The following is a 24,893-nucleotide window of genomic DNA, read 5'->3' on the forward strand; positions in this document are numbered from 1 at the left end:
AGAATTATCATATGATCCAACAATCCTACTTCTGGGCATATATCCAAAGGAATTGAAAACAGGGTCTCAAAAAGGTGTTGGTACACCCATGTTCACAGCAACATTATTCATAATAGGCAAAAGGCAGAAGCAACCCAACTATCCATCGACAGATGAATGGGTAAACAAAATGTTATATACATGCAGTGGAACATTACTCAGGCTTAAAAAGGAAAGAAATTCTGACATGCTACAACATGGATGAACCTTGAGGACACTATGCTAAGTAGAATAAGCTAGTCATAAAAAGACAAAACATCATATGATTTCACTTATATAAGGTACCTACAGTAGTCAGATTCATGGAGACAGAAAGTAGACGGGTGGTTGCCAAGGGCTGGGAAAAAGCAGGAATGGGGAGTTGTTATTTAATGGGTACAGCTCAGTTTTGCAAGATGAAAAGAGTACTGGAGATTGGTTGCACAACAGTGTGAGTATGCCTAACACTAATGAACAATACACTTAGAAATAATTAAGATAGTAAATTCATGTTATGTGTATTTTATCACAATTTAAAAAGAAAGGTCCATCTCTTCAGATAATGTGAAGCAACAGAACAGTCTGTGCCACTGATGGAAGTGCTACTTCTTATTTCATCGGACAAGGCAGGATTCAGTTTTCTTAGGATCCACAAGCAGTCAAAATGACTCCAACCTAACCCCTACCCCCAAATTATATTTTTCTTCCTCATTCCTTCCTTCCCACCACAAGAGGGGAACTTTCCTCTAGAACATCTTCAAGGATAAATTCTCACACCTACAGTCACACTTGATCTCTTCTCATTTCCTCTAAAATTCTGTTCACTCATATTCCTTGTCCAACAATAACCACCTATCCCATGTTCAGAAAAAAAAGGAAAAACAGAATCCAGTGAAGACAAGATGCAAATAAAAGTCTAACTAAAAGTTCATACTCTAAGTTCAAACTGGGTCACAATCTGCATATATATACATACATTACACACTCTTGTATATATAAAATATTATCTAATAAAACATTTTAATCAACTGTATTAAAGAGTTCATAGAAAGTTTCCTTATTTTAGTCACTTCATTATTATGAAAAATAAATCTAAAAATTCACAAGTCAAATGATACTATTAATGCTCCAAAGAGGTTAAGTAGCTTCCTTGACAATTAAATATAATTATTATTTTGCAATCTTTTCTCTGTATTTTTGCCTTAATTCAAAAACAGTTTGAATACTTCCTACAAGAATAATTAAGACATAGTCCCTGCACTATAGGTGCTGACACAGAAGAGAACTAATGATTACAATATAATGTGAGAAGAGCTCCATTAGAGGGAGGTACAGGATGCTAAGGGAGTACAGAAGAGGGGCATCTAACTCAATATGAGGCCAGGGGCTTCTAAGAGGAGAAAGCATCCAAGCTGAGTCTTAAAGAAGAGAAAGTTGGCCAGAAGAATGAGAAGTGGAGGTACACCAGGCATAGGAACCTGAAACAGGTAAGAACAGAGAGTGAGAAGTAGAGCAAATTACAGGTTTTGCAAATAGTATGGTATGATTGGACCATATTGTAAGTGTCAAGGAGTCAAGAGGTATGAGGTTGGAAAAGGAGGCACCACCCAGGTCATGAAGAGTCTTGCTCAATGTGCTATAGTTTAGAAATTTCTGGAAGGCAACTAGGAATCTTTGAATGATTTTTAAGAAAAGGAGTAACATGTTCACATTTGTATTTAATATAATTTAGGGCAATACTGATATGCAATGGGATTGAAAGTAAGAGGGACATAGTTTATAAGAGACCACCACAACCCAATCAGTAATTACAAGAATCAAAACAAAAATCTTGGTGCTGTACAGTGGTAATTAACACAAAATTATAATTCAACTCTACGTCAATAAAAAATTTTTTTAATTTTTAAAATTAAATTTTTTAAATAAAATTTAAAAGTTATTAAAAAATCTTGGTACCTGAAAGGAAATGGATTCCTGAGATTAAGGAATGGTGTATGGTGTTAGGGAGTGTTGAAAGAATGCTCAACATCATTAATCATTAGAGAAATGCAAATCAAAACTACAATGAGATATCATCTCACACCAGTCAGAATGGCCATCATCAAAAAATCTACAAACAATAAATGCTGGAGAGGGTGTGGAGAAAAGGGAACCCTCTTGCACTGTTGGTGGGAATGTAAATTGATACAGCCACTATGGAGAACAGTATGGAGGTTCCTTAAAAAACTAAAAATAGAACTACCATACAACCCAGCAATCCCACTACTGAGCATATACCCTGAGAAAATCATAATTCAAAAAGAGACATGTACCACAATATTCATTGCAGCACTATTTACAATAGCCAGGACATGGAAGCAACCTAAGTGTCCATCATCGGATGAATGGATAAAGAAGATGTGGCACATATATACAATGGAATATTACTCAGCCATAAAAAGAAACGAAATTGAGTTATTTGTAGTGAGGTGGATGGACCTAGAGTCTGTCATACAGAGTGAAGTAAGTCAGAAAGAGAAAAACAAATACCGTATGCTAACACATATATATGGAATCTAAGAATAAAAAAAAAAAAAAAAAAGGTCATGAAGAACCTAGGGGTAAGACAGGAATAAAGACACAGACCTACTAGAGAATGGACTTGAGGATATGGGGAGGGGGAAGGGTAAACTGTGACAAAGTGAGAGAGTGGCATGAACATATATACACTACCAAACGTAAAATAGATAGCTAGTGAGAAGCAGCCGCATAGCACAGGGAGATCAGCTAGGTGGTTTGTGACCACCTAGAGGGGTGGGATAGGGAGGGTGGGAGGGAGGGAGATGCAAGAGGGAAGAGATATGGGAACACATGTATATGTATAACTGATTCACTTTGTTATAAAGCAGAAACTAACACACCATTGTAAAGCAATTATACTCCAATAAAGATGTTAAAAAAAAAAAGAAATAAAATCAATAGAATAGAATGTAGTGACTGATGACATTGGGAAAATGAAGGAGAAAAGTAAGTCTAGAATGACGAGTGTTTTTTGCTTACATTATGGTACCATTCATCAAGCCAAGGAATAATGAAAAAGGATCAGTCTTGCAATGGCAAAATGATAAAGCTGGTTTGGTTCATGAGAAGTTGAGGTCCAGACAGATTTAGATGTCCATTAAACAGAAAGAAGGATGTGGAAACTAGAAGAGAGGCTTGGACTAGAGATATAGATTTTGAATCAACACTATGTGGATGATAGCTGAAACTGAGGAGTAGAGCTAAACCAGGAAGGGTGTTTAGAGTGAGAAGGAGGCTGAAGAGAAAGCTCTCAGGAGTATCAACATTTCAGGACAGAAAAAGAACAAAGGATTCTGAAAGTGATAAACAAACGAGTTAGGTGTTATAATATCAAAAGACATCTCTAGGGTTTTTAAAATATATGTATTTACATTTAGTTTTTCTTAAATAAAAACTTACAGACACACTGTTAATGATAAGTTTACAAAAGACTGGGAGCTAACCATGCCCCCAAAGAAGAAAACAACTTATTTTTAATGTTTTCTTCTTTTCAAAAAGAGGCAGTGAGAGGAGGGAATAAGGACAGTGTCTAAGCTCGAATTCCATAAGCACTTACAAGTGGTTTATTAAATTGACTTCTTACTTTTCACCAGGACGAAGTTCGTGGATAACAGCTAAGAGCTTTGACAGCACCTGTAGTTTTCCTGACTCTTCCTCAGTAAACATGAGCGGGTTGTAATCAGTGGGAAACACATTTATCAAGCCTTCATATAGATTCCTTTCTTCATTCTCATCCCAAGTTGAGCTGCATTCTTTTTCCTGTTCAAAAGGATGACTGTCAACACCGGTTCATGTTTTTTTAATCAGGAGGGAAAAAATGCTAAAATTATGGGGAAAAAGCTGAAGATTAACAGCTACCTGAAAAGCCCAATCTAATTGTTATGTAAATCTCCATAGGTCACAATTTGGTCATTTTTGATTACAGAGCAGTTCTTATGCTGTCTCCAAATGCCTGCTCCCTGAACCCCACAAGCACAGTATCATTGCCGATGTGTGACTGATGGGGAGGTGGGTAGCAGAGAAATAAACAGGAGGAAAATAGAGGGCAAACAGTTCTAGGAAATCCATCCTCTCCAAAACCCTGAGACTTCTCATCATTGCTACCTCTTTTTCTCTCTTCTTCCCTCCTTCCCTCCCTGCTATTACTTTTCTCTCCCAGTTTGCAGACTCACACAGCACCTCCCAGGTGATACTCAAAATCAAGCACAACAGTCCGCTCAATCTTATCAATTTCTTCTAAAAGAAGGAACAATTCTGCCAAGAAGTTAACAGAGAAATCTATTGTTATTTATAATATTTTGTTTATTTTACCAATAGTTTTTATGTAATTTTATTCCAAAGAGATTATCACCACCTCTGAAATTCCCCCTCAAACTGCCTAGCTGACATGTGAACACATACTGGAGAATACATTTGTTAATGACTGCATCACTTTTTTAGATAAAATTTCTGGGATTGGCTGTTCTCCTCACTCTCTCCCACATTTACCAGATTTATCATTGTTCTTGAAACTTTGTTCAACCTACTACCCCTGCCTGGAATGCGCCATCTTTTTTTTGCCCAATTATCCCAATCCTATAAATACTTGAGGACCCAATGCAAATTCCACCTGATTACTCACATGCCCCCTTTTGGGGGGCATTGACTTTTAAATTTTATGGTTACACAGTACATTTCAACTTTGAATTTATTTAATTGTTCAATTAACTATATATTTTTTTAATAATTCCCTAATGTTTTAATGTGTGTTGTAATCCTTCTTTAATAATACTAGAAACATCTTAAGGGCAGTGAATCAAGTAGTATAAAATGCTGGGCACAAAGTACTATTTTTAATCTGGCTTATTCCCATAACATAGCAATGTTTGGGTAAAGTCACTTGATTAAAAATACTTGGAACCCTAAGATATTTACATAACTGGGATATACATGAGAGGAGAGATGGTTGCTGGCTGCTTTGGGTTAGGTTTCCTAAAATGCCTACACCTTGGCGAGGTTATCAAAGGACCATAGACCCAGGGTCTAATCCACAGCTTTTCATGTTCAGAAACTTGCATATGCTTAAGCTCTAGGGAAATGAGCCATTTAAGAGCCATTTGGTTAGCCATCTAACCAAATTAAGAGACTGAATAAATCAGAATATAAATTTATTGACCTATAAATGAGACCTGCCTGTTTAAACCAACTGGTCTATGCATTCTGTCCTATGAAAGGTTCATGGGGAAGCCAAATCATTAGCAGAAAGTTGTCTGGTGAATATTAAATCAAAATACAAGGGAGATGAATGATCTTAATGCACAAGTTCTTAGCCAGGAACACATAATCAGAATCACTTGGGAGAGCTTTTTTAAAATCTTCATGACTGGGTCCTACTCTCAGAGAATCTGAATCGGCTCATATGTGCCTAGGCTGGACAAATGTAGTCTTAAAAGCTTCCCTGAAGACTGTAATGTATAATCCTAATTAAGAATCAACTAACAGATAATATCTTTATGCTAAGACAGCCTGATGCATGGAGGTGCATCACAGAGATTTACCAGTTAGATTTCTCACATCAACTAGACAGGGCAATCTCTTCTCTGACTCTCTGCAACCTAATACTCTTCAGTTATGAGTTGTAATATTCAGTTATAGTTGTAATAAAAATTCATCAAATTGCCACAATAACATTATCAGGAAGTTATTATTGTCTCTGTCTTTCAGTTAAGACAAACTAAGCCTCACAGACACAACCTGGCCATGGTTAAACTTGCCTTTAGTTAAACAAGTAGTAGAGTAGGGACTGATACCTAGTTCTAACCCCAAAACAGAAAACTCTCACTATACCCCAAACTGCCTTATTTTCATTAATATCCAAATGGTCAGCTCAACTATGTAGCCATTAAAAATCATACTTGTAGAAGGCATCTAATTTGGGGAAATGTCCACAATTTATTTAGTAATAATAATAATAATAATAGATTTTTTAAATAATAAGCATAGCATCATTAGAATTAAGTTCCTCTAGAAAAGACTACTTATGCATATCTTTGAGTCTGTTTCCTCACCAAAAAATGGGGATGGTAATAATAGTACTTACTCCATAGAATTTTGTAAAGAATAAATAAAATAATACTGGAAAAGTACTTAGTGTTTGGTACATGGTGTTTAATAAGTATTAACTAAGATTATTAATACCAAATGTGGTTTTCTGTGGCTGGAGAGCTTTATCTCTTTATAACAAATTATTCAAAGTGGTATTGCCAGGTCACAAGATACATAAAATTTTAAGGTTTTTGATACATATTGCCAAACTGTCTCCAGTTGTACCAATTTACATTGTAACCAGTAGATGATCTTTATTTTCTTCTTTGTGATTTTTTGAATTTTATAGATTTCATACAACAACCATGTATTACTTTTATAATGAGGAAAAAATAAATTATTTCTTAATGGTAAATTTTGTATTTGTTAGCTCCAAACAAACTGACTGGCTATATTAATATAAAACAGGAAGGGAAACCAGGACCGAGCATTAGATGAGGCGCCAAAGGGCAGGGGGCACCAACTCTAGAAGGCAGAGCCTCAAGCCCATTTCATCCCTCGTTCAGCTCTATGAATATGGGCATGCTCTTAAGAACAAGTAGAAGGCTGGATAAACTCTAAAGAAGAAACACACTGGAGAGGCTGCATAGCTTTTGGAAAACCCACAGATGCAACCCCAGGGATTAGTCCCATCTGCCCTCTTAGGTTCACATGACATAGAACTCTCAGCTCATATTCCTGACACAGGTTCATACACTACTTACCTTTACTGAGCTGAACAAAAGGCAGGGGTGATTGCACAGTTTTTTAAGAGCTCCAATACATATTAGATGAGAACTATTTTCCAACAATCCTTGAAGACAGAATCTGACAGCCTGAGAATTCAACAGTTTTCGATAAAGTTCAATCTGTAGGGCTCCTGGTCGGCAAAAGACTACATTCTCTATCTTAGGTGGGAGATATTTATTTATGACTTCTTGGGTTCTTCTAAGGACAAAGAGCCCAGTGAGGCAAGTAAGTTCAGCTGCTCTTCTCTCTCCTAACTCCTTTTCTTCCTATGGAAAAACAGCAGACTTAAAAGTGTTTTAAACAAAACAAAACAAAATACCCACTGGGCTGGCCAAAAAGTTCCTTCAGTTTTTAAGTAAAAATAAGAGACACATTTTTCATTTTCACCAAGATCTTTATTGAACAACATATTCACCATTTTGTTCCACTACCTTCTGCCATTTTTCAGGCAACTTCATAATTCCATCTTCCCAAAACTTTCTGTCTTTTTGAGCAAAGAACTGTTCAAGGTGCCTTTTACAGTCTTCTAGGGAAGTGAAATTTTTTTCCACTAAGAGAATTTTGTAAGACTGAAAAAAATGGAAATCCTAAGGTGCAATGTCTGGTGAACACGGCAGATGAATCAGAACTTCCCAGCCAAGCTGTAACAGTTTTTGCCTGGTTATCAAAGAAACATATGTTCTTGAGTTATCCTGATGGAGATTATGCGTTTTCTGTTGACTAATTCTGTATGCTTTTCGTCGAGTGCTGCTTTCGGTTGGTCTAATTGGTAGCAGTACTTGTTGGAATTAATCGTTTGGTTTTCCAGAAGGAGCTCATAATAGAGGACTCCCAATCCCACCGTATACACAACATCACCTTCTTTGGATGAAGACTGGCCTTTGGTGTGGTTGGTGGTGGTTCATTTCACTTGCCCCGTGATCTCTTCGGTTCCACATTATTGTACAGTATCCACTTTTCATCGCCTGTCACGATTTGTTTTAAAACTGGAATGTTTTCATTACATTTAAGTAGATAATTGCATGTGGAAATACGGTCAAGAAGGTTTTTTTTTTCTTTTTTTTTTGCTTAACTTATGTGGAACACAAACATCAAAGCGATTAACAAAACCAAGCCGGTGCAAATGATTTTCAATGCTTAATTTGGGTATTTTGAGTATGTCGGCTATCTCCCATGTGGTTTAATGTTGATTAATTGTTCTCAATTAATGTCTTGATTTGATCGCTGTCAACTTCAACTGGTATACCCGACCATGGAGCATCGTCCAGCAAGAAATCTCCAGCACAAAACTTTGCAAACCACTTCTGACACGTTTGATTAGTCACAGCACCTTCTCCATACACTGCACAAATCTTTTTTTGTATTTCAGTTGTGTTTTTACCTTTCTTGAAATAAGAAAGCATAATATGCCAAAAATGTTGCTGTTCTCTTTCATCTTCAATATTAAAATGGCTACACAAAAAAATCACCAATTCTGGTAAGTTTTTTTTTTAATGCACACTGATATGACAGCTGTCACAATACAATCTAACAAAATTCTTTCAAATGAAGTTAAAGACAACTAAGCACTACTAGAGCCAAGTCTTACAGAAAAAATCAAACGAACCTTTCGGCCAACCCAGAACATGCAGTTAAATGAACATTAAACATTTTTTAATGATTAACCATTTACTAATTGCTTCCCTTCAGATTTTTTTTAAATAAAGGAAATACAGTTTAGAATAGAAAAATCAACAATCATCTCTTTAAATGTTTAGCATAATCATTTAATTAAGTGGAGCCACAGTCTCTGAATCCTTGTTTATTTGGCTATTGCCACCATTGAGAACCACTGGAAATCAATAATCCACAAACCGAATTGTCTGAAACTAAGCTTTTATGAGAAGACTGTAACAGTACGTAGTCTTAAAATCATTATCAAAGCACTAACAGAGCAAATTCTTGGAAGAAAATATTTTGACAAGTAAGTGATCCTAAAACCAAGCTTACAAGAAATTAATGGCACAAGGCACTGCTGACTCTTTCAAAATCATTACACATTGTTCGTTAAATAATAGTATATATATTTTTTAAACGGAATTCCTTTATTTTTATAGGTCCTTTTCTTCTCTTGTGTTTCCCACTTAGAGAAGTTCCTTTAGCATTTGTTGTAGAGCTGGTTTGGTGGTGCTGAATTCTCTTAGCTTTTGCTTGTCTGTAAAGCTTTTGATTTCTCCATCAAATCTAAATGAGATCCTTGCCGGGTAGAGTAATCTTGGTTGTAGGTTCTTCCCTTTCATCACTTTAAGTATATCATGCCACTCCCTTCTGGCTTGCAGAGTTTCTGCTGAGATATCAGCTGTTAACCTTATGGGAGTGCCCTTGTATGTTATTTGTCGTTTTTCCCTTGCTGCTTTCAATAATTTTTCTTTGTCTTTAATTTTTGCCACTTTGATTACTATGTGTCTCGGCGTGTTTCTCCTTGGGTTTATTCTGTATGGGACTCTCTGCGCTTCCTGGACTTGGGTGGCTATCTCCTTTCCCATGTTAGGGAAGTTTTCGACTATAACCTCTTCAAATATTTTCTCTGGTCCTTTCTCTCTCTCTTCTCCTTCTGGGACCCCTATAATGCGAATGTTGTTGCGTTTAATGTTGTCCCAGAGGTCTCTTAGGCTGTCTTCATTTCTTTTCATTCTTTTTTCTTTAGTCTGTTCCGCAGCAGTGAATTCCACCATTCTGTCTTCCAGGTCACTTATCCGTTCTTCTGCCTCAATTATTCTGCTATTGATTCCTTCTAGTGTAGTTTTCATTTCAGTTATTGTATTGGTCATCTCTGTTTGTTTGTTCTTTAATTCTTCTACGTCTTTGTTAATCATTTCTTGCATCTTCTCGATCTTTGCCTCCAGTCTTTTTCCGAGGTCCTGGATCATCTTCACTATCATTATTGTGAATTCTTTTTCTGGAAAGTTGCCTGTCTCCACTTCATTTAGTTGTTTTTCTGGGGTTTTTTCTTGTTCCTTCATCTGGTATATAGCCCTCTGCCTTTTCATCTTCTCTATCTTTCTGTAACTGTGGTTTTTGGTCCGCAGGCTGCAGGATTGTAGTTTTTCTTGCTTCTCCTTTATTTTTATTATTTATTTATTTATTATTTTTTTGGCTGTGTTGGGTCTTCATTTCTGTGCAAGGGCTTTCTCTAGTTGCGGCAAGCGGGGGCCACTCTTCATCACAGTGCGCGGGCCTCTCACTATCACGGCCTCTCTTGTTGCGGGGCACAAGCTCCAGATGCGCAGGCTCAGTAGTTGTGGCTCATGGGCCTAGTTGCTCCGTGGCATGTGGGATCTTCCCAGACCAGGGCTCGAACCCATGTCCCCTGCACTGGCAGGCAGATTCTCAACCACTGCGCCACCAGGGAAGCCCAATAGTACATTTTTAAAGTCAAAATACAGTATGAATGAAATTTATGTTTAAGTTCTCTACATAGGGGACTTCCTTGGTAGTGCAGTGGTTAAGAATCTGCCTTTCAATACAGGGGACATGGGTTCGATCCCTGGTCCGGTAAGATCCGACATGCCGCAGAGCAACTAAGCCCATGCGCCACAACTACTGAGACTGAGCTCTAGAGCCCACGAGCCACAACTATTGAGGCAACATGCCACAACTACTGAAGCCCACGCACCTAGAGCCCATGCTCCGCAACAAGAGAAGCCACCGCAATGAAAAGCCTGCACACCACAACGAAGAGTAGCCCCCACTCGCCGCAACTAGAGAAAGCCGGCACGCAGCAGTGAAGACCCAACACAGCCAAAAAAATAAAAATAAATAAATAAATTCTCTACATAGAATCTTTTGAGCGTATAGAACTTCACAGGGAAGCTTAAAATAAATCCCATATGCACATATTTGTTTCTATATAAATCACAGAAAATTTCCCTTATATTTTAAAACTATTCTCAATTTTTATTACAAAATAATTGGTTCACTGGAGAAAGGTCAGAAAATATAGTTATGCAAAAATAAGAAAATTAAAGCCAACTTTCATCAACCAGAAACAGCCAATGCTGCCAAGAGTTTTTATGTATATCTTCAAAACCATTTTGTTTGTATAAATATGTAAATATATTAGATGTTTTATTTTTATTTGTAACAAAAACAGGATCTCAAACTACAGAGCTTCATGGGAACAACCAACCAGTCTGGCTTATCACCATATTCCCCAGTGTCTGGCACTTAGCAATTAAAGGCCCACTTTAGGTATTTAATATGTAAGTGTTGGGTAAATAAATGAATGTGATTTTATTTTTAAATAATGTATCATAAACATTTCCCATCCTATTAAATATATGCATAAATCATTATTTTTTCTTTTATATATATATAATTTTAATTTTATTTATTTATTTTTGGCTGTGTTGGGTTTTCGTTGCTGCACGCGGGCTTTCTCTATTTGTGGCGAGCAGGGACTACTCTTCATTGTGATGCGCAAGGTGCACAGGCTTCTCACTGCAGTGGCTTCTCCTGTTGCAGAGCACGGGCTCTAGGCGCGTGGGTGTGAGTAGTTGTGGCTCACAGGCTCTAGAGCGCAGGCTCAGTAGTTGTGGTGCACGGGCTTAGTTGCTCTGCGGCATGTGGGATCTTCCTGGACCAGGACTCGAACCCATGTCCCCTGCATTGGCAGGTGGATTCTTAACCACTGTGCCACCAGGAAAGCCCAATCATTATTTTTTATATAGTTCCTAGTTCATGGAAAATGCTCAGTAAATTTTTATACCCAATTTTAAGGCTTTTGATACATATTGCCAAACTATCCTCCAGTAGTACCAGTTTATATTCCAGTCAGTAGAGAATAGTACTCCTATGCACACTTGCTATTACAATGTAAATCTAACCAACTAAAACATCAGTAGAAAAGTACAAAAGTTACTTCATGGTTATTTGGTTTACCTTTTTCAATACCAGTAAAGATGAACGCTTTTATGTGTTTTACTGTCATTTATAATTTTCTGTGAAGTGACTATTTATGAATCTTTTTAAAGTGATAGGGTCATTTTCTAAAGTAAGAAATGCAAAAGGAGTTGAACAATTGTGGGTAAAATTTTAAAAATCACTCTACTAATTTACTTTTTCCTAAATTAAAATAATACCCAAGTTATGAATGATTTTCCCAAACTGCTCATTTTTAAACTACTTATTGAAGTAAATTATACCTCAGAAGCAGAAGGTTGTCTCGATTTAATAATTGGTTCTTCATATATTTTTCTGTAAGATGGCAAAGAGCCTAATATTCCTGGATTTACAAAATCAATTAATGCAAAAAATTCTTGGAGATCATTCTGAACTGGGGTACCTAAAGAGATAAAAGTGATGAGAGGTCAAGTTTGTGTTTTACAGTATCAGGTCTTTATAGAAATTTGTACTCTCTTCACTAAGAACACTAAATACAAGCAAAGTCTCAAACTAAGAAAGACCAGCTAAATCATGTTTCAAAAATTAATAATCGTACAAAATTTTAACTCTGGTTTTAACTGTGAACTGAAGTCTATTTAGTACAGCATTTTGGCTGAGTATAGGCTCTAGAGTCTGACTGCTTGGGTTCAAATCCTACCTGCATCACTTATTCTCTGAGTAACCCTGAAAAGTTACTTACCCCAATTTTATTTGCTGTAAAATTAGGATAATAATAGCAGCTCCCAGGGTTGTGAGGATCAAATGAGTTAATTCATATACTATTGTGCCTGCAGCACAATAAACGTTCCATAACTGTTAGTTGTTATTATTATAATTGTGTGACTCTGGACAAAGTTGCTTAAGCTCTTTTAAGTTAAACTCGGGATTTTTTTCACTTATAAAAGTGGGAAGATAATAATTTCCCAGTGGTATTACAATGAAAAGTAAAGACAATGGATGTGAAGTGCCTGACATTTAGTAGACACAGTGAATGGTACCTATTATTAATACCTTACAAAGTTATTGGATAAAATTGGGATCTTCATTGATCCTAAAGACTGACGCAGACTGTAACAGATTGATATACCCTGCACATACTACATACTCAATAATATTTGGCTAACTAATTTTCAAAGAGACACTAGCATGTTTCAATAATTGTATCAAGTGAACATATATCAGCATAGTAAAACAGCATAATTTCAGATGAGTTTCAAATAACAGACTACAAAAAGTTGTCCAAAGATATAAATAATAGAAGTAAATAAAAATGCACTTATTTCAGTAACAGACAACACGAATTTTTACAATGTTAAGGAGTTTCATGATCACTTCCTTTGAAAGTAAATACATAGACTCGAGGTTGGACCAATGCTTACTAATTTTTTTTAATACACCTAGTTAGTTCTAAATTTTTTTAGACACATCACAGAATTAGAGAAAATATATTTATATTGGTACGCATTTTGTTAAACCTTTAAAAGAATATCCATGACAATGATTAATAAAAATAGGGGGAATGGGAAAAGCAAGAAGGAAAGAAGGGAACGAAAGGTACAAGGATCATTGTGGTTGGCTTCCAGACAGTCATCCAAATGATGAATCCAAGCTAATCATGGTAGTTCTACCCCTTCGTCAATGACTGATGTAAGAAAGGGTTTGTCTTAGACTGGGTTCTCAGAAGCAGAGCCTGAGATAAGGATTAGGGTACACATGATTTATGGAGAAATTATTCTCAGGAGAAAGGGAATAATAGAATCAGAAAATGCAGGGGAAGAAACTAACAATTTAGCTTGAGCAAAATTACAGGGAGCCGTAGAGCATAAACTGCATTATGAAGTTGCTCCTGAAATTATCCTGAGGCAAAGGAGCTGGCATTTTACTTGCTCCTCTATACGAGTCAATCATTGACCAAGCTGCAGGGGAGAGAAGGACCTCTCACTCAACCAATGATAATTCTCCAGAAAAGGCAGGAGACATGGGTTGTTTAATCAAGAGTCCCAGCAGCTATGGGGTGGGTCCAACAGTCCAGAAAAGGGGAGCTCGTGGGGCACCGACAGTTTCCACCAACAGTATGTGACCCATCCTGTCCAATGAGATATAAAAGGAGTCAGGGAGGAGCCTGGGATAGTCTCCTCACCCTTAAAGATGGAGATAAAGGCAGAGCCAGCCCCTGTTCTCCTTAAATATCACCACATCTAGATGTGATGTCTGCAACTGCTCTGGCCACTTGTTACAAGCATGAATATGAAGTCAACACCAAACATGGCACAGCAGAGAACAAAAGGAATCAGAATCCTTAACAACATTGTTGAACTGATGTATCCCCATCTCTGGAACATGCCCTAGCTCTAGACCTGCAGTTATGTGGGAGAATAAGCACATTTGATCCACATATCTGTTACTTACACCTGAAATCACACCAACTGATACACAAGGGAAAGAGGCAAAAGCAAAACTGGAAAAAGGAAAGGCAGAACATAAGAAGGGGATCAGAAAAAGGATTTAGGGCAGAAAATAATAAGGAAAAAGAGTAAAGAAGGAAAAGAAAAGAAAAGAAGGGCCTACAAGATAGCCAACACACTAGTATAGTATCATTCTGAGTTGTCACAAATGTTGTCTAGAAGTAGTTTAGTCCCCAGTTCGCTGCTTTTAGTATTCTTTTCTAATTCTAGACTATGCAGAACCTGTAGAAGAAGCTAAATAATATAACATTAATAAAAGTCAAGCAGCAAAGTCTTGTGACAAGAAAAAAGGAAACACTATAAAGATTTTCAAGTAAAGTTTGTATGTTTACTAACACTATTTTCAGGGCTATGGAAGTGAAACTTCTGGGGAAATTGAGAGAACTCTTTCTCTTTCCCTACCTCTATCCCAGCAATAAAAGCTTTTTCTTTGTTTTATTGTTTACTTTTTAAGGAGACATAAATCTACCACCCAACCTAAGTACTGTAACATTGCTAATAACCTACAGCTATATCCGCATCTATTATCTCCATAAAAAGCTCTAAGAGCTCTTTATACATATTCATACATGTATCTTTCCTTCAGGTCCTGTAATTCCACTTCTAAGAATCTATACAGAAAAGTATGTGCTTGTAGATATCCATCACCACATTTCAAAATTATGCAGTATCATAGGAAAATGTTTACATTAAGTGTATTTTGATGTGCATGTGTGTCTATGAATAAAGACGGATTTTGTATGTATATATAAAAGAAATATGTATGTATGTTCTCTGTGTGCATGTGTGCATGCGTGTGTGTGTGAATAACGAAAAATGACAAAATGCTAATGGCTCATTAAGAAATTGAGATTGAAGGATGATTTCCATTCTCTAGTTTCTAAGCATGCTATAATATAGCAATATGTGTATGTATCTGCGTGTGTCTGTGTCTGGTATATATTTTTAACTCTCACTTTTTAATGAGAATTTTGCTTCAAATCTCAGATTTTTCTTTTTTATAATATAAAGAAAGGATATCTAACATCTAACGAAGGATATCTAACATAATAAGATATTGTGGATTGAACTGTGTCCCCTCAAAATTCATATGTTGAAGCCCTAATTCCCAATGTGACTATATTTGGAAACAGGGCCTTTTAGGTGGTAATTAAGGTTAAAGAAGTTCATAAGGGTGGAGCCCTAATCCAATATGCCTTGTATCCTTTCAAGAAGAGAGAAAGACATAGGGATGCACACACTCAGAGAACAGGCCATGAGAGGACCCAGCGAGCAGATGGTCATCTGCAAGGCGAGGAGAGAGGCCTCAGGAGAAACCAAACCTGCTGACATCTTGACACTGGACTTCCAGCTTCCAGAACTGTGAGAAAATACATTTCTGTCATTGAAGAAATTTACCACCACCTAGTCTGCGCTATTTTGTTATGGCAGCCCTAGAAGTCTAATACACCTCTATTAAATTTTAATTTAATTTAATTTAATTTTAATATTAAAATTTCCAGTAAATATTAACTAAATATTCTTCACAGCACTGGGCTAGATAGCAGCAGGAAACAAAATCAAAATTACTTTCATTTGATTCTTAGATAGCTTCTGAGCACCTATTATGTATGTAGCACTGTACATACTCATATACAAATGTTACTTCCTAATAAGACACAAATCACCTTGGGAGTAAGATATCCTGCCACTATAAAAAAGAAGAATTTATTCAGGCAATTCTAAGGAGATAAAACCAACTACAAGTATTTCTAAATGTAAGAGGTTAGTTAGTGCTAGTTTTCACCTACATTCACAGCTCAGGAGCAACAGAGACAAGGACAGGAAAGCAGAAACAAGATAAAGAAGACAAAGTACGAATAAAGGGGGCAATGCTAATTCCTCAAAGGAAACAATCTCACTGGTCATCATCAGGACAGTCCTTCTGAATGAAGTCCCAGAATCATTTTCTACTGAAAATATTAAATTTAATTTGTAATGCTAGTTGAATTGGTATTTGCTTATAACTGAGAATATTAGTAAGTCCGTTTTTGCTAAAGGACATTATCTGTTTTTCAAATAGAGGAGACTCTATTATTTTTTTATTATTCTATTATTATTACCTAAAAGTAATCTTAGTTTCTCACTCTCCCTTTTTATTTCTTTTTCTTTCCCCTTCGAATGCCAATCTTTTTAACTCCATAGCTGTTACTACTCTTTAAATAAGCAATATTGACCCCACATTGAGCAGTAAAAAAAACAGTCTCTGCTTTTTTCTCCCAACACAGTGTAACTAAATTCAGCTAAATCTTTCTTTCCATTGCTTTTCTGGCCCCAAGGATCTCAAAATCAAAAGCTAGTCAAAAAGTATAAGGAATCCACTTAGTTTCTCAAATAGCCAAAGATACAGAAATTACCTAGATTAAGTTTTCCATTTCCCCAACTCATTTTTTTCTTTAAAAAACAGCCTCTACTAAATGTTCAAAGTCCGTTTTTCTATTCTCTGGTTTCCCTATCACCAGTATTACTGACAAACGTTTTTTGACCATCTACTACATTTTGGGGTAGATATAACTGTAAGATTTGATCCCTGTCCTTTTTATCTTTATTATCTTTAAGTGACTAAATGTGAAGAATGTAAAGGTCATTTAACAGTTCCCAAAATCATTTCTAAAAAGCACATATAGTTTTAAAAATCACATTTGGTAATGGTTAATACAATCCTTCTTCACAAATTGGAAGTCAAATGATCATAAATTACTTAAAGATGGGTACCCTCCACACCCCAACTCAATGAGAGCACAACAGGGGGAGTTTTCTCTGTTGCTCCAGGGCACACTTCTACCCTAAAGATGTGGAATGGAGGAATAAGCTGTTGGTCACATCCTTTCTCCCTCCTCATTTAAACTTCAGAGGAGAGCTCTGACATGCATATAGGACACATGAAGGACACAATGAGATATGATGTAATAAGGATAATCATGCCCTGCCCATCCCTTCCAAAAGGATTAAAGATGATAGGGAAATAGAGCCTTAAGTAGAAAACGGAAGGGTTGTAAACCTTAGTAATGAATACAACTCTCTTCTTTCCTCTGCTACCACATAAGACCAAAGTGAGCTGTGGGAGAAAAGCTACACTGAGTTATTCAGGCATAATTCTAGTCTAGGCCTTAAGCTAAAAAGGACTGGGTAGAAAAGGATTCTTGTATTTACACACAGTCTATCTCATCTTTCCAGACAATCTGGGCCAGAAGCTTTGGCCAGCAAAAAACCATATGCATACAGCACAAACATAGAAAAATAAAGGATATTTATATTAAACACTTACCATGTATAGGGTAGTCTTCCAAGACCTTTACATGGATTAACTCATTTGACCCTCACAACAACTCTATGAAGTAGATGGTCTTAGTATCCCTATTTCACACATAAGGAAATTGAGGTACAGAGAAGTGTAACTTGCCCAAAGTTGCACAGCTGTAAATATCAGACTTGGAAACCAAGCACAAGCAGTCTAGTCCCATCTCCTACCTTCTTTACCATGATACCATTGTGTTTATTCCTCAAAGAATCCAAAATCTGGATTGCAGAACATTACATAGGATTTAAATAATTCAGAATCCTACCAAGACTCAACTAACATAGGTTTATTAGTATGAATTCCACTCAATACCATCAATTCTTTGGATGCCAAACATCATATTACAAGTTTTGCATATTCACTAGGCAAAAATACCATCATATCTACCCAAAAGTAAATACGGACCAGTTAGAATTATCCTTTTCTCACAGGGGAGGCTAATGAGGGCTGTAGCTGTCTTAATGGTACTGTTCTTCAAACGATGCCCTTCATCACAAATTAGAAGATCAAATTTTATATTCTTAATTTGATCCAGGGAACGAAGTAACATTTCATAACTGATGATAAGAACAGAATAAAATGGAGATTTGGTGAATTCTTCTACTTTGTGGTCCTAAAAAAAAAATATAATATTTAACAAATCACAGGCAAAACCTGTGTGAAATCAAATTTAAGCAGCGTATTCCTGACAACCATTAACTAGGTATTAGAATATGTTAACCCATGACCAAATTGTAGGGCAAGATTCCATTTATCTGCAAAGGGTCAGAGTTACTTACACTTGAAAAACTGCTACGTAGAGAGTGAAAACTGCAGTATTGATTTGAAAAGCTAGAGATTTAGTAAATGACCAGGGCTAAACTTTTAAAAGTCTCTTACCTGATCAACAGTAAATATCTTGATCCTTTCACTTCCTAGCCATTTTTGAAATTCTTTCCTCCAATTATTCACCAAGCTTCCAGGTGAGACAATAAGTGTCTTCTTTATTACTGGCTTGCCACCGTAGGGTCCCTGACACTGTAGAGTCCAGATGAGCGAAATACATTGCAGTGTTTTCCCTAAACCCATTTCATCAGCAAGAATAGCTCCACATCTGCCATTCACCCTGTTAGAAACAATTATACTTCCTTCAATTACAAAAGGAAAATATTTTATGTCCCTAACATCATCACCTATTAGTCAAGAACCAGAAGCTGATATTTTGTACGTAGGATGAATTCTAGTCCCCACTAAACACTTTTTCTAGCTCTTCAATCAGCTGATTTATGACATATCTCTCTTTTGCATCTTTGCTAATTATATTCATTACATATTTGTCAACTAAATTACTAAAACAACTTGAAATCAGAGTTGAATCTAAATCATCTGTTACTATCATGTATCTATATTTAGAGATTAGAAATGAATCCCAATTTTATATCTACCTTTGAATAATTTAACTATAACCATGCTTCTCATCACCAACAGTTGAGCAGTTTTTATCAGTTTCAGTATTAGATATCAAAACAGTTTAAAATATATTGAAATGTAAACCAGAAAGATCTATTGGTCTGTATTTATGATTCTCTGGCAGTAAATGAAGTCCTCAACCAAAATAGCTCCTTGAGCTGTAAGAAAAATTAAACACTAACTATTTGATCTAATACATGTAATTTAGTAAAACTCTCATCCAACAAACCTACTTGGTTAATGCAATTTAAAATTAAATATTCTAAGGAATATAATAATATAAGTAAGTGGTATTTTATACCACTTCATAGTTTTTAAAGCTCTTTGAAGGTATTAGATATACATTTTAAAAGTTACAAAATCCAAAGGAATTAAGGATATTACCAAAAATATAAGTGTAGTTTGTTAATCCATTATATTTCTTACTAGTAGAAATAATAACCAAAAACAATTTTATAGGGGACTTCCCTGGTGGTCCTGTGGTTAAGAATCTGCCTTCCAATGCAGGGGACGCGGGTTCGATCCCTGGTCGGGGAACTAAGATCCCACATGCCACGGGGCACCTAAGCCCGCATGCCGCAACTACTGAGCCCACGAGCTCTGGAGCCTGCACACCACAACTAGAGAGAAGCCTGCGCACTGCAACGAAGAGCCCGCACGCCGCAACGAAAGATCCCACATGCCTCAACTAAGACCCGATGCAGCCAAAAAAAAAAAACAACACACAATTTTATATATGTTCTCCATTCCAAAGTGTAGAGAAAAAATTACAAACATGAATCATAGCCACTATTATTATTTTAGATCAACAATTTGCCACTGCAAGATGCCAGCTAACTGAGACATAGTGAGTGGCAGAGAGAAAATAGTGATCCATCATCCACCATCCATCGTCCATCATCATGGTATAGGGAAGAGAACAGGAAGACTTCCCTTGAAGAAGACGAAACTTGAGCAGAGTTTTAAAGGTAAATAGGAATTCACTACATTAATCAGGTAGATCAGGATAGCTGGAGCTTGAACTGAATGAATTCCAAGCAAGAAAATATAAGCTAGGAAGCTGGCAAGACAGGAAGAAGACAGAAGATGAGGATACTTATCCTTGAAAGCTCAGACTGTACCTTGTAGGTCAGCATCTCCCAAACATCAGTCTTTCATGACTACCATTACAAATTTTTGCCATACATGTGCTACTATATGTTATTATTTATTATTTTTCTCTAAATCAACTCACTTTTTTACTTAGATTTATTCGAAAACTCTTTCTAAGCATAATTTATCTGTGAAACAAAAAGTTTAATGTGCTATTTCTTTCTAATTATTCATTAACTCAATATGCTACTATTAAAAGTAAAAAATAAAGTTTGTCCATGTATACCTAAAATGATTCCATACACAACCCAGTAAAGTGCATATCACAGATTAGGAAACACTGCTCTAAGTTCTGAGAATTATAATAATTTTAAGCAAGGAAATGCCATGTTCAGAATTGTCTTCAGAAAAATCAAGCTGGTGGTGATAAGGAGAATGAATCTGAGAAGTATCAGAAGCAGATACACAAGTTAGAAAACATTGCAGTAGTCCAGATAAAATATAATTTTATGACACCAGTTACTAGAGCTGCTACAGTGAGGTGCCAGAAACAATTAGGACCCAAATGATATTTGGGAAGTCAAAATAATCAAAAGTTTAGGTTTGATTAGATAGAGAAGGTGAGAGAGAAGAAATCAAAGATGATTCTCAGGCCAAGTGAGATAAGATCTCCAAAAGGAAGAACAGATTTGAGAAAGAACATGAATCTAGAAAGTTTCTAGGAAACAGTTTTCCCTTAACTTGTCATCATTCAAGGGGTTCTTGGAGTTTGGGGGAATTTACATTCCCAACTCCCTCGTAAATAACCAATGTAAAAATCAAGGTCCTATGCATTAAAAACAAAACAAAAAAGGACTGGAAGGAAACATGTTAACTAACATGTTAGCAGAGACCTTTGATTTTTTTTTACCCCCTTTGTCTGGTTTGTATGTATGTGTGTGTCTTCTATTGATACTTCAACTGTACTTCGACTACAATTCTTTAAGAAAACTCAATTTTAAAAGGGGAGAAGGGGGACTTCCCTGGTGGTGCAGTGCTTAGAAATCCGCCTGCCAATGCAGGGGACACGGGTTCGATCCCTGGCCCGGGAAGATCCCACATGCTGTTGAACAACTAAGTCAGTGAGCCACAACTACTGAGCCTGCACTCTCGAGCATGCAAGCCACAACTACTGAGCCCACATGCCACAACTACTGAAGCCCACAAGCCTAGAGCCCGTGCTCCGCAACAAGACAGGCCACTGCAATGAGAAGCCTGTGCACCGTAATGAAGAGTAGCCCCCACTCGCCGCAAATAGAGAAAGCCCGTGCACTGCAACGAAGACCCAACGCAGCCAAAAATAAATTTTAAAAATAAATTTTTAAAAAAATCTGCTTAAAAAAAGTGGGGGGGAAGGAGGGACTCTTTCTTTGTGTGTGTAAGTAGAGGTGAGATAAGAAGAAAACCTTTTTGCAAAATCCTCATAAGCTGTATGCCCAGTTCCTAGAAAGATGTCTGGCACACAGCATCCATCAAGAACTACCTGCGGAATAAACATACACATTAAGTACCATTTGCCATTCCTACCAACTAAAATATACGCTGTACCCACTGAGACGCATTATATATCTGGCTTGTCCTAGAAAACCATTATGTTACAGGTTAAATCAAAGCTCAGATTAAACAAATTATTTTCCTACCTCATTCCCATCACACATTCATAAAGGAATATGATCCCTTCTTTCTGATGTGGTCGAAGGTGAAATACAAGATGAGGATCTATCACTACATCCACAACAGGGAAACAGTTCTTATTGAACATCCACTGGTGATTATTATCTGGTCGTAGCATAACAAGGGAATCTTAAGAAAAAGAGAAAAGTATAATTATAAATGTATTCCAATTTCACTCTGTCAGTAACTACACTATCTTGCTCTAATTACTCAGAAGATAGAACTATTTGCCATCATTTGTGGCAAAAAAACTTTGAAATTCAGTAACATCAATGCTAAGCAAAGGTACAAAATTAAAAAAATAAAATCTCTTGCCTTATCGATGTAAGATTTCATGCAAAGAATTGTGAAGAGCTTTCCAAACTTCATGCCCCAAAGTGCTTTGAAACCACTGAAATTCACTGTTGTCTAATAAACAATTCAGCCACAACACTTAGTAGTTCAGTATTCAGAGCAAAGAGAACTATTTCCAACTGAAAGCACAGGTTGGAATTTTGCCAAGATGCTCTTGTTAATGCTCACAGCTTCTTATTCTGGAAAGGCTTTCCAAATTTAATATAAAGGCTCCCTTTTTTCATTCTTGTACCCACTAACAATGACCATTACTCCTATTATTCAGAAGAACTGAGAAAGAATGACAAATTTTCCATTGACTTCACCACCATTATTTGCTTAAAGTTAATTACTTCATTCATAAATGTAAAATTCATGAATCTTTGCAAAGCAGCATGAAGTAACCATCAAATAACAATGTAATTCTTTAGATATATGCTAATACAATTTAAAAGATTTATTAAAAGTCACCCAAAAAAACAAAATCAAACATAACTAGAAAGCCAGTCTCAACTGATAAATCTGAAATCAGAAAATAAACTCATCAAAATAATTTTTTGGATATATTTGTATGTCTACATCATGGTTAAACAAAATGAATTTTTAAAAATAAACAAAAAGATAAAAAGAGAAGAACAAAGATGAGAAAAGGAGATTTTTTAAAAATGGGTTCCAGGAGATCAAATATGGGAATTCCCTGGCGGTCCAGTGCTCAAGACTCTGCGCTTTCACTGCCGAGGACGCGGGTTCAATCCCTGGTCGGGGAACTAAAATCCCACAAGCCGCATGGCATGGCCGAAAGAAAAAAGGAGATTAAATAAATAACCATCAATGTGGAAATACATAGTCACAGGAATGAGAGTCTGGTTGTGTTTACTGATAGCAATTACCCAGAGGAAAATTTTCTGTGATCTTCCCACGTTTCTGAGCAACCAGGAATTCACCTCTCATTTTTGAGTTTAATTCCTGGCAGGTAGGGGACTAGGGAGTGAAAAATGGAAAACTTGGGGCTTCCCTGGTGGCGCAGTGGTTGAGAATCTGCCTGCTAATGCAGAGGACATGGGTTCGAGCCCTGGTCTGGGAAGATCTCACATGCCGCGGAACAACTAGGCCCGTGAGCCACAACTACTGAGCCTGCGCGTCTGGAGCCTGTGCTCCGCAACAAGAAAAGCCGCGATAGTGAGAGGCCCGCGCACCGCGATGAAGAGTGGCCCCCGCTTGCCCCAACTAGAGAAAGCCTTCACACAGAAATGAAGACCCAACACAGCCAAAAATAAAAAATTAATTAATTAATTAATTATTTTTAAAAAATGGAAAACTTGGCCCTTGGGTTTCCTCTATATCCCAGTAACAAAGCAAGAGTGTATGCCTTGTCGATTTCCAACCAAGAAATGGCCCCATTTTTTTCTATCTTTTAAAAAGGACAAAGGGAAAATAAGAAGATAGAGGTAAAGATGATACACAGCTCAAGCAAGAAGGACCATAGAATCATAAGTCATCTAACAAAGTACCCAGCTTCAAGAAAAATAAAACCTAAAGCACCACAGCAATAGGACACCAATTCAAATCTTAAGATGCTCCTCTACCTTCACAATGATTAGGCATCATTCAATGCTAACAAAATCTGCCATGCTTTAGTTTTAAGTGTACAACTTAGTCCTAACCTTACAAAGATTAAAAAAAGAGAGAATAATCAACTATTTACCATTTACAAAAAGGGCTTGCTTACACACACACACACACATGCTCATATACACATATATATAAATTATCACAATAAAATTTTTCATTCACTCAGTCAACAAATATTTATCATACACGACATATACCAGGCAGTCTAAGTCTCTATGGTAGTTATTAGAACCCACATTTCACACATGAGGAGGCAAAAATATTAATGAAGTGACTCCCCCAACAGGTTGAAGAACCAGTTAGTTCAGTGGTAAAACCAGGACCCTAACTCAGGTCTTTGACTAAGTACAGTATTCTTTTCAGTTCCCCACAGCCCTCTATTATTACATGACAGGAAGGCAAAGAGAAATGAGAATAAAGGAGAGAAGGTGGCTTATTAAAAGAGCTAGCAGGACAGACAAAATATTTAGATAAAGAGAAAAATCAGAAGCATAAGCTTCCACTCTCTAAATTTCAATTAAGTCTCAAACAAGCTAGAATAGAGCTAGGAATTTTTAATTTGGGGGTTTTAATCTCAATTATGCCAATAGTTATTTTAATTCAAGCAAGTCAGTTCATCCTTCTGGGACTCAGTTTCCTCAAATGCAAAGTGAAGGGATTGGTCTAAATTACCTAAAAGGTCCCTTTATTTAAAAAATTCTATGTTTCCATAATACTTGCAAGAGGGGAAAATAGTTATTTTAATACTTTTATTTATGATTATTTTAATAGTTATTTTTATAGTTATTTTAATACTTTTATTTTACTACTGCTAACGAAAAAAGCCTATTCTCCAACTTCTACATCTACTACACTATAATTCAAATTTCTTGTCTGTCTCCTCACCAAATGAGAAGCTCTGTCATGACAGTTTCACCTCTGGGCCCAATGTATAAAAGGCACACAAAAAATACTTGTTGACTGAACAATCAAATTTTAAAAAGTCATATACAGACATGGTTTTATTTTTTATGTAATTTTTTAATTAAATTCATTAATGTGAAAATTAACTTGAT

The 24,893-nt window shown here is 36.4% G+C and overlaps 1 protein-coding gene and 1 long non-coding RNA gene across 9 annotated transcripts in view; one reads left to right on the forward strand and one right to left on the reverse strand.

Annotated features, from left to right (window-relative positions):
• LOC309646800 overlaps window positions 1–24,893 on the forward strand; it is a 186,897-nt gene that overhangs the window by 56,299 nt on the left and 105,705 nt on the right. The window lies entirely within an intron of this gene.
• The window catches only part of RAD54B (RAD54 homolog B), a 131,915-nt gene that overhangs the window by 38,191 nt on the left and 68,831 nt on the right, over window positions 1–24,893 (reverse strand). For all 8 annotated transcript variants that reach the window (XM_082433412.1, XM_082433409.1, XM_082433408.1 and 5 more), the window contains 6 exons: window positions 21,840–22,002; window positions 18,499–18,724; window positions 18,025–18,232; window positions 12,075–12,214; window positions 6,867–7,157; window positions 3,662–3,837 (listed from right to left, as the gene is read on the reverse strand). In XM_082433412.1, the coding sequence (XP_082289538.1) occupies window positions 3,662–3,837; window positions 6,867–7,157; window positions 12,075–12,214; window positions 18,025–18,232; window positions 18,499–18,724; window positions 21,840–22,002 (1,204 nt within the window). The remainder of the gene's footprint in view (window positions 1–3,661; window positions 3,838–6,866; window positions 7,158–12,074; window positions 12,215–18,024; window positions 18,233–18,498; window positions 18,725–21,839; window positions 22,003–24,893) is intronic.

This window comes from Balaenoptera physalus (assembly GCF_965194825.1).
Source record: "Balaenoptera physalus genome assembly, chromosome: 17".
In the NCBI taxonomy this organism is placed as follows: domain Eukaryota; kingdom Metazoa; phylum Chordata; class Mammalia; order Artiodactyla; family Balaenopteridae; genus Balaenoptera; species Balaenoptera physalus.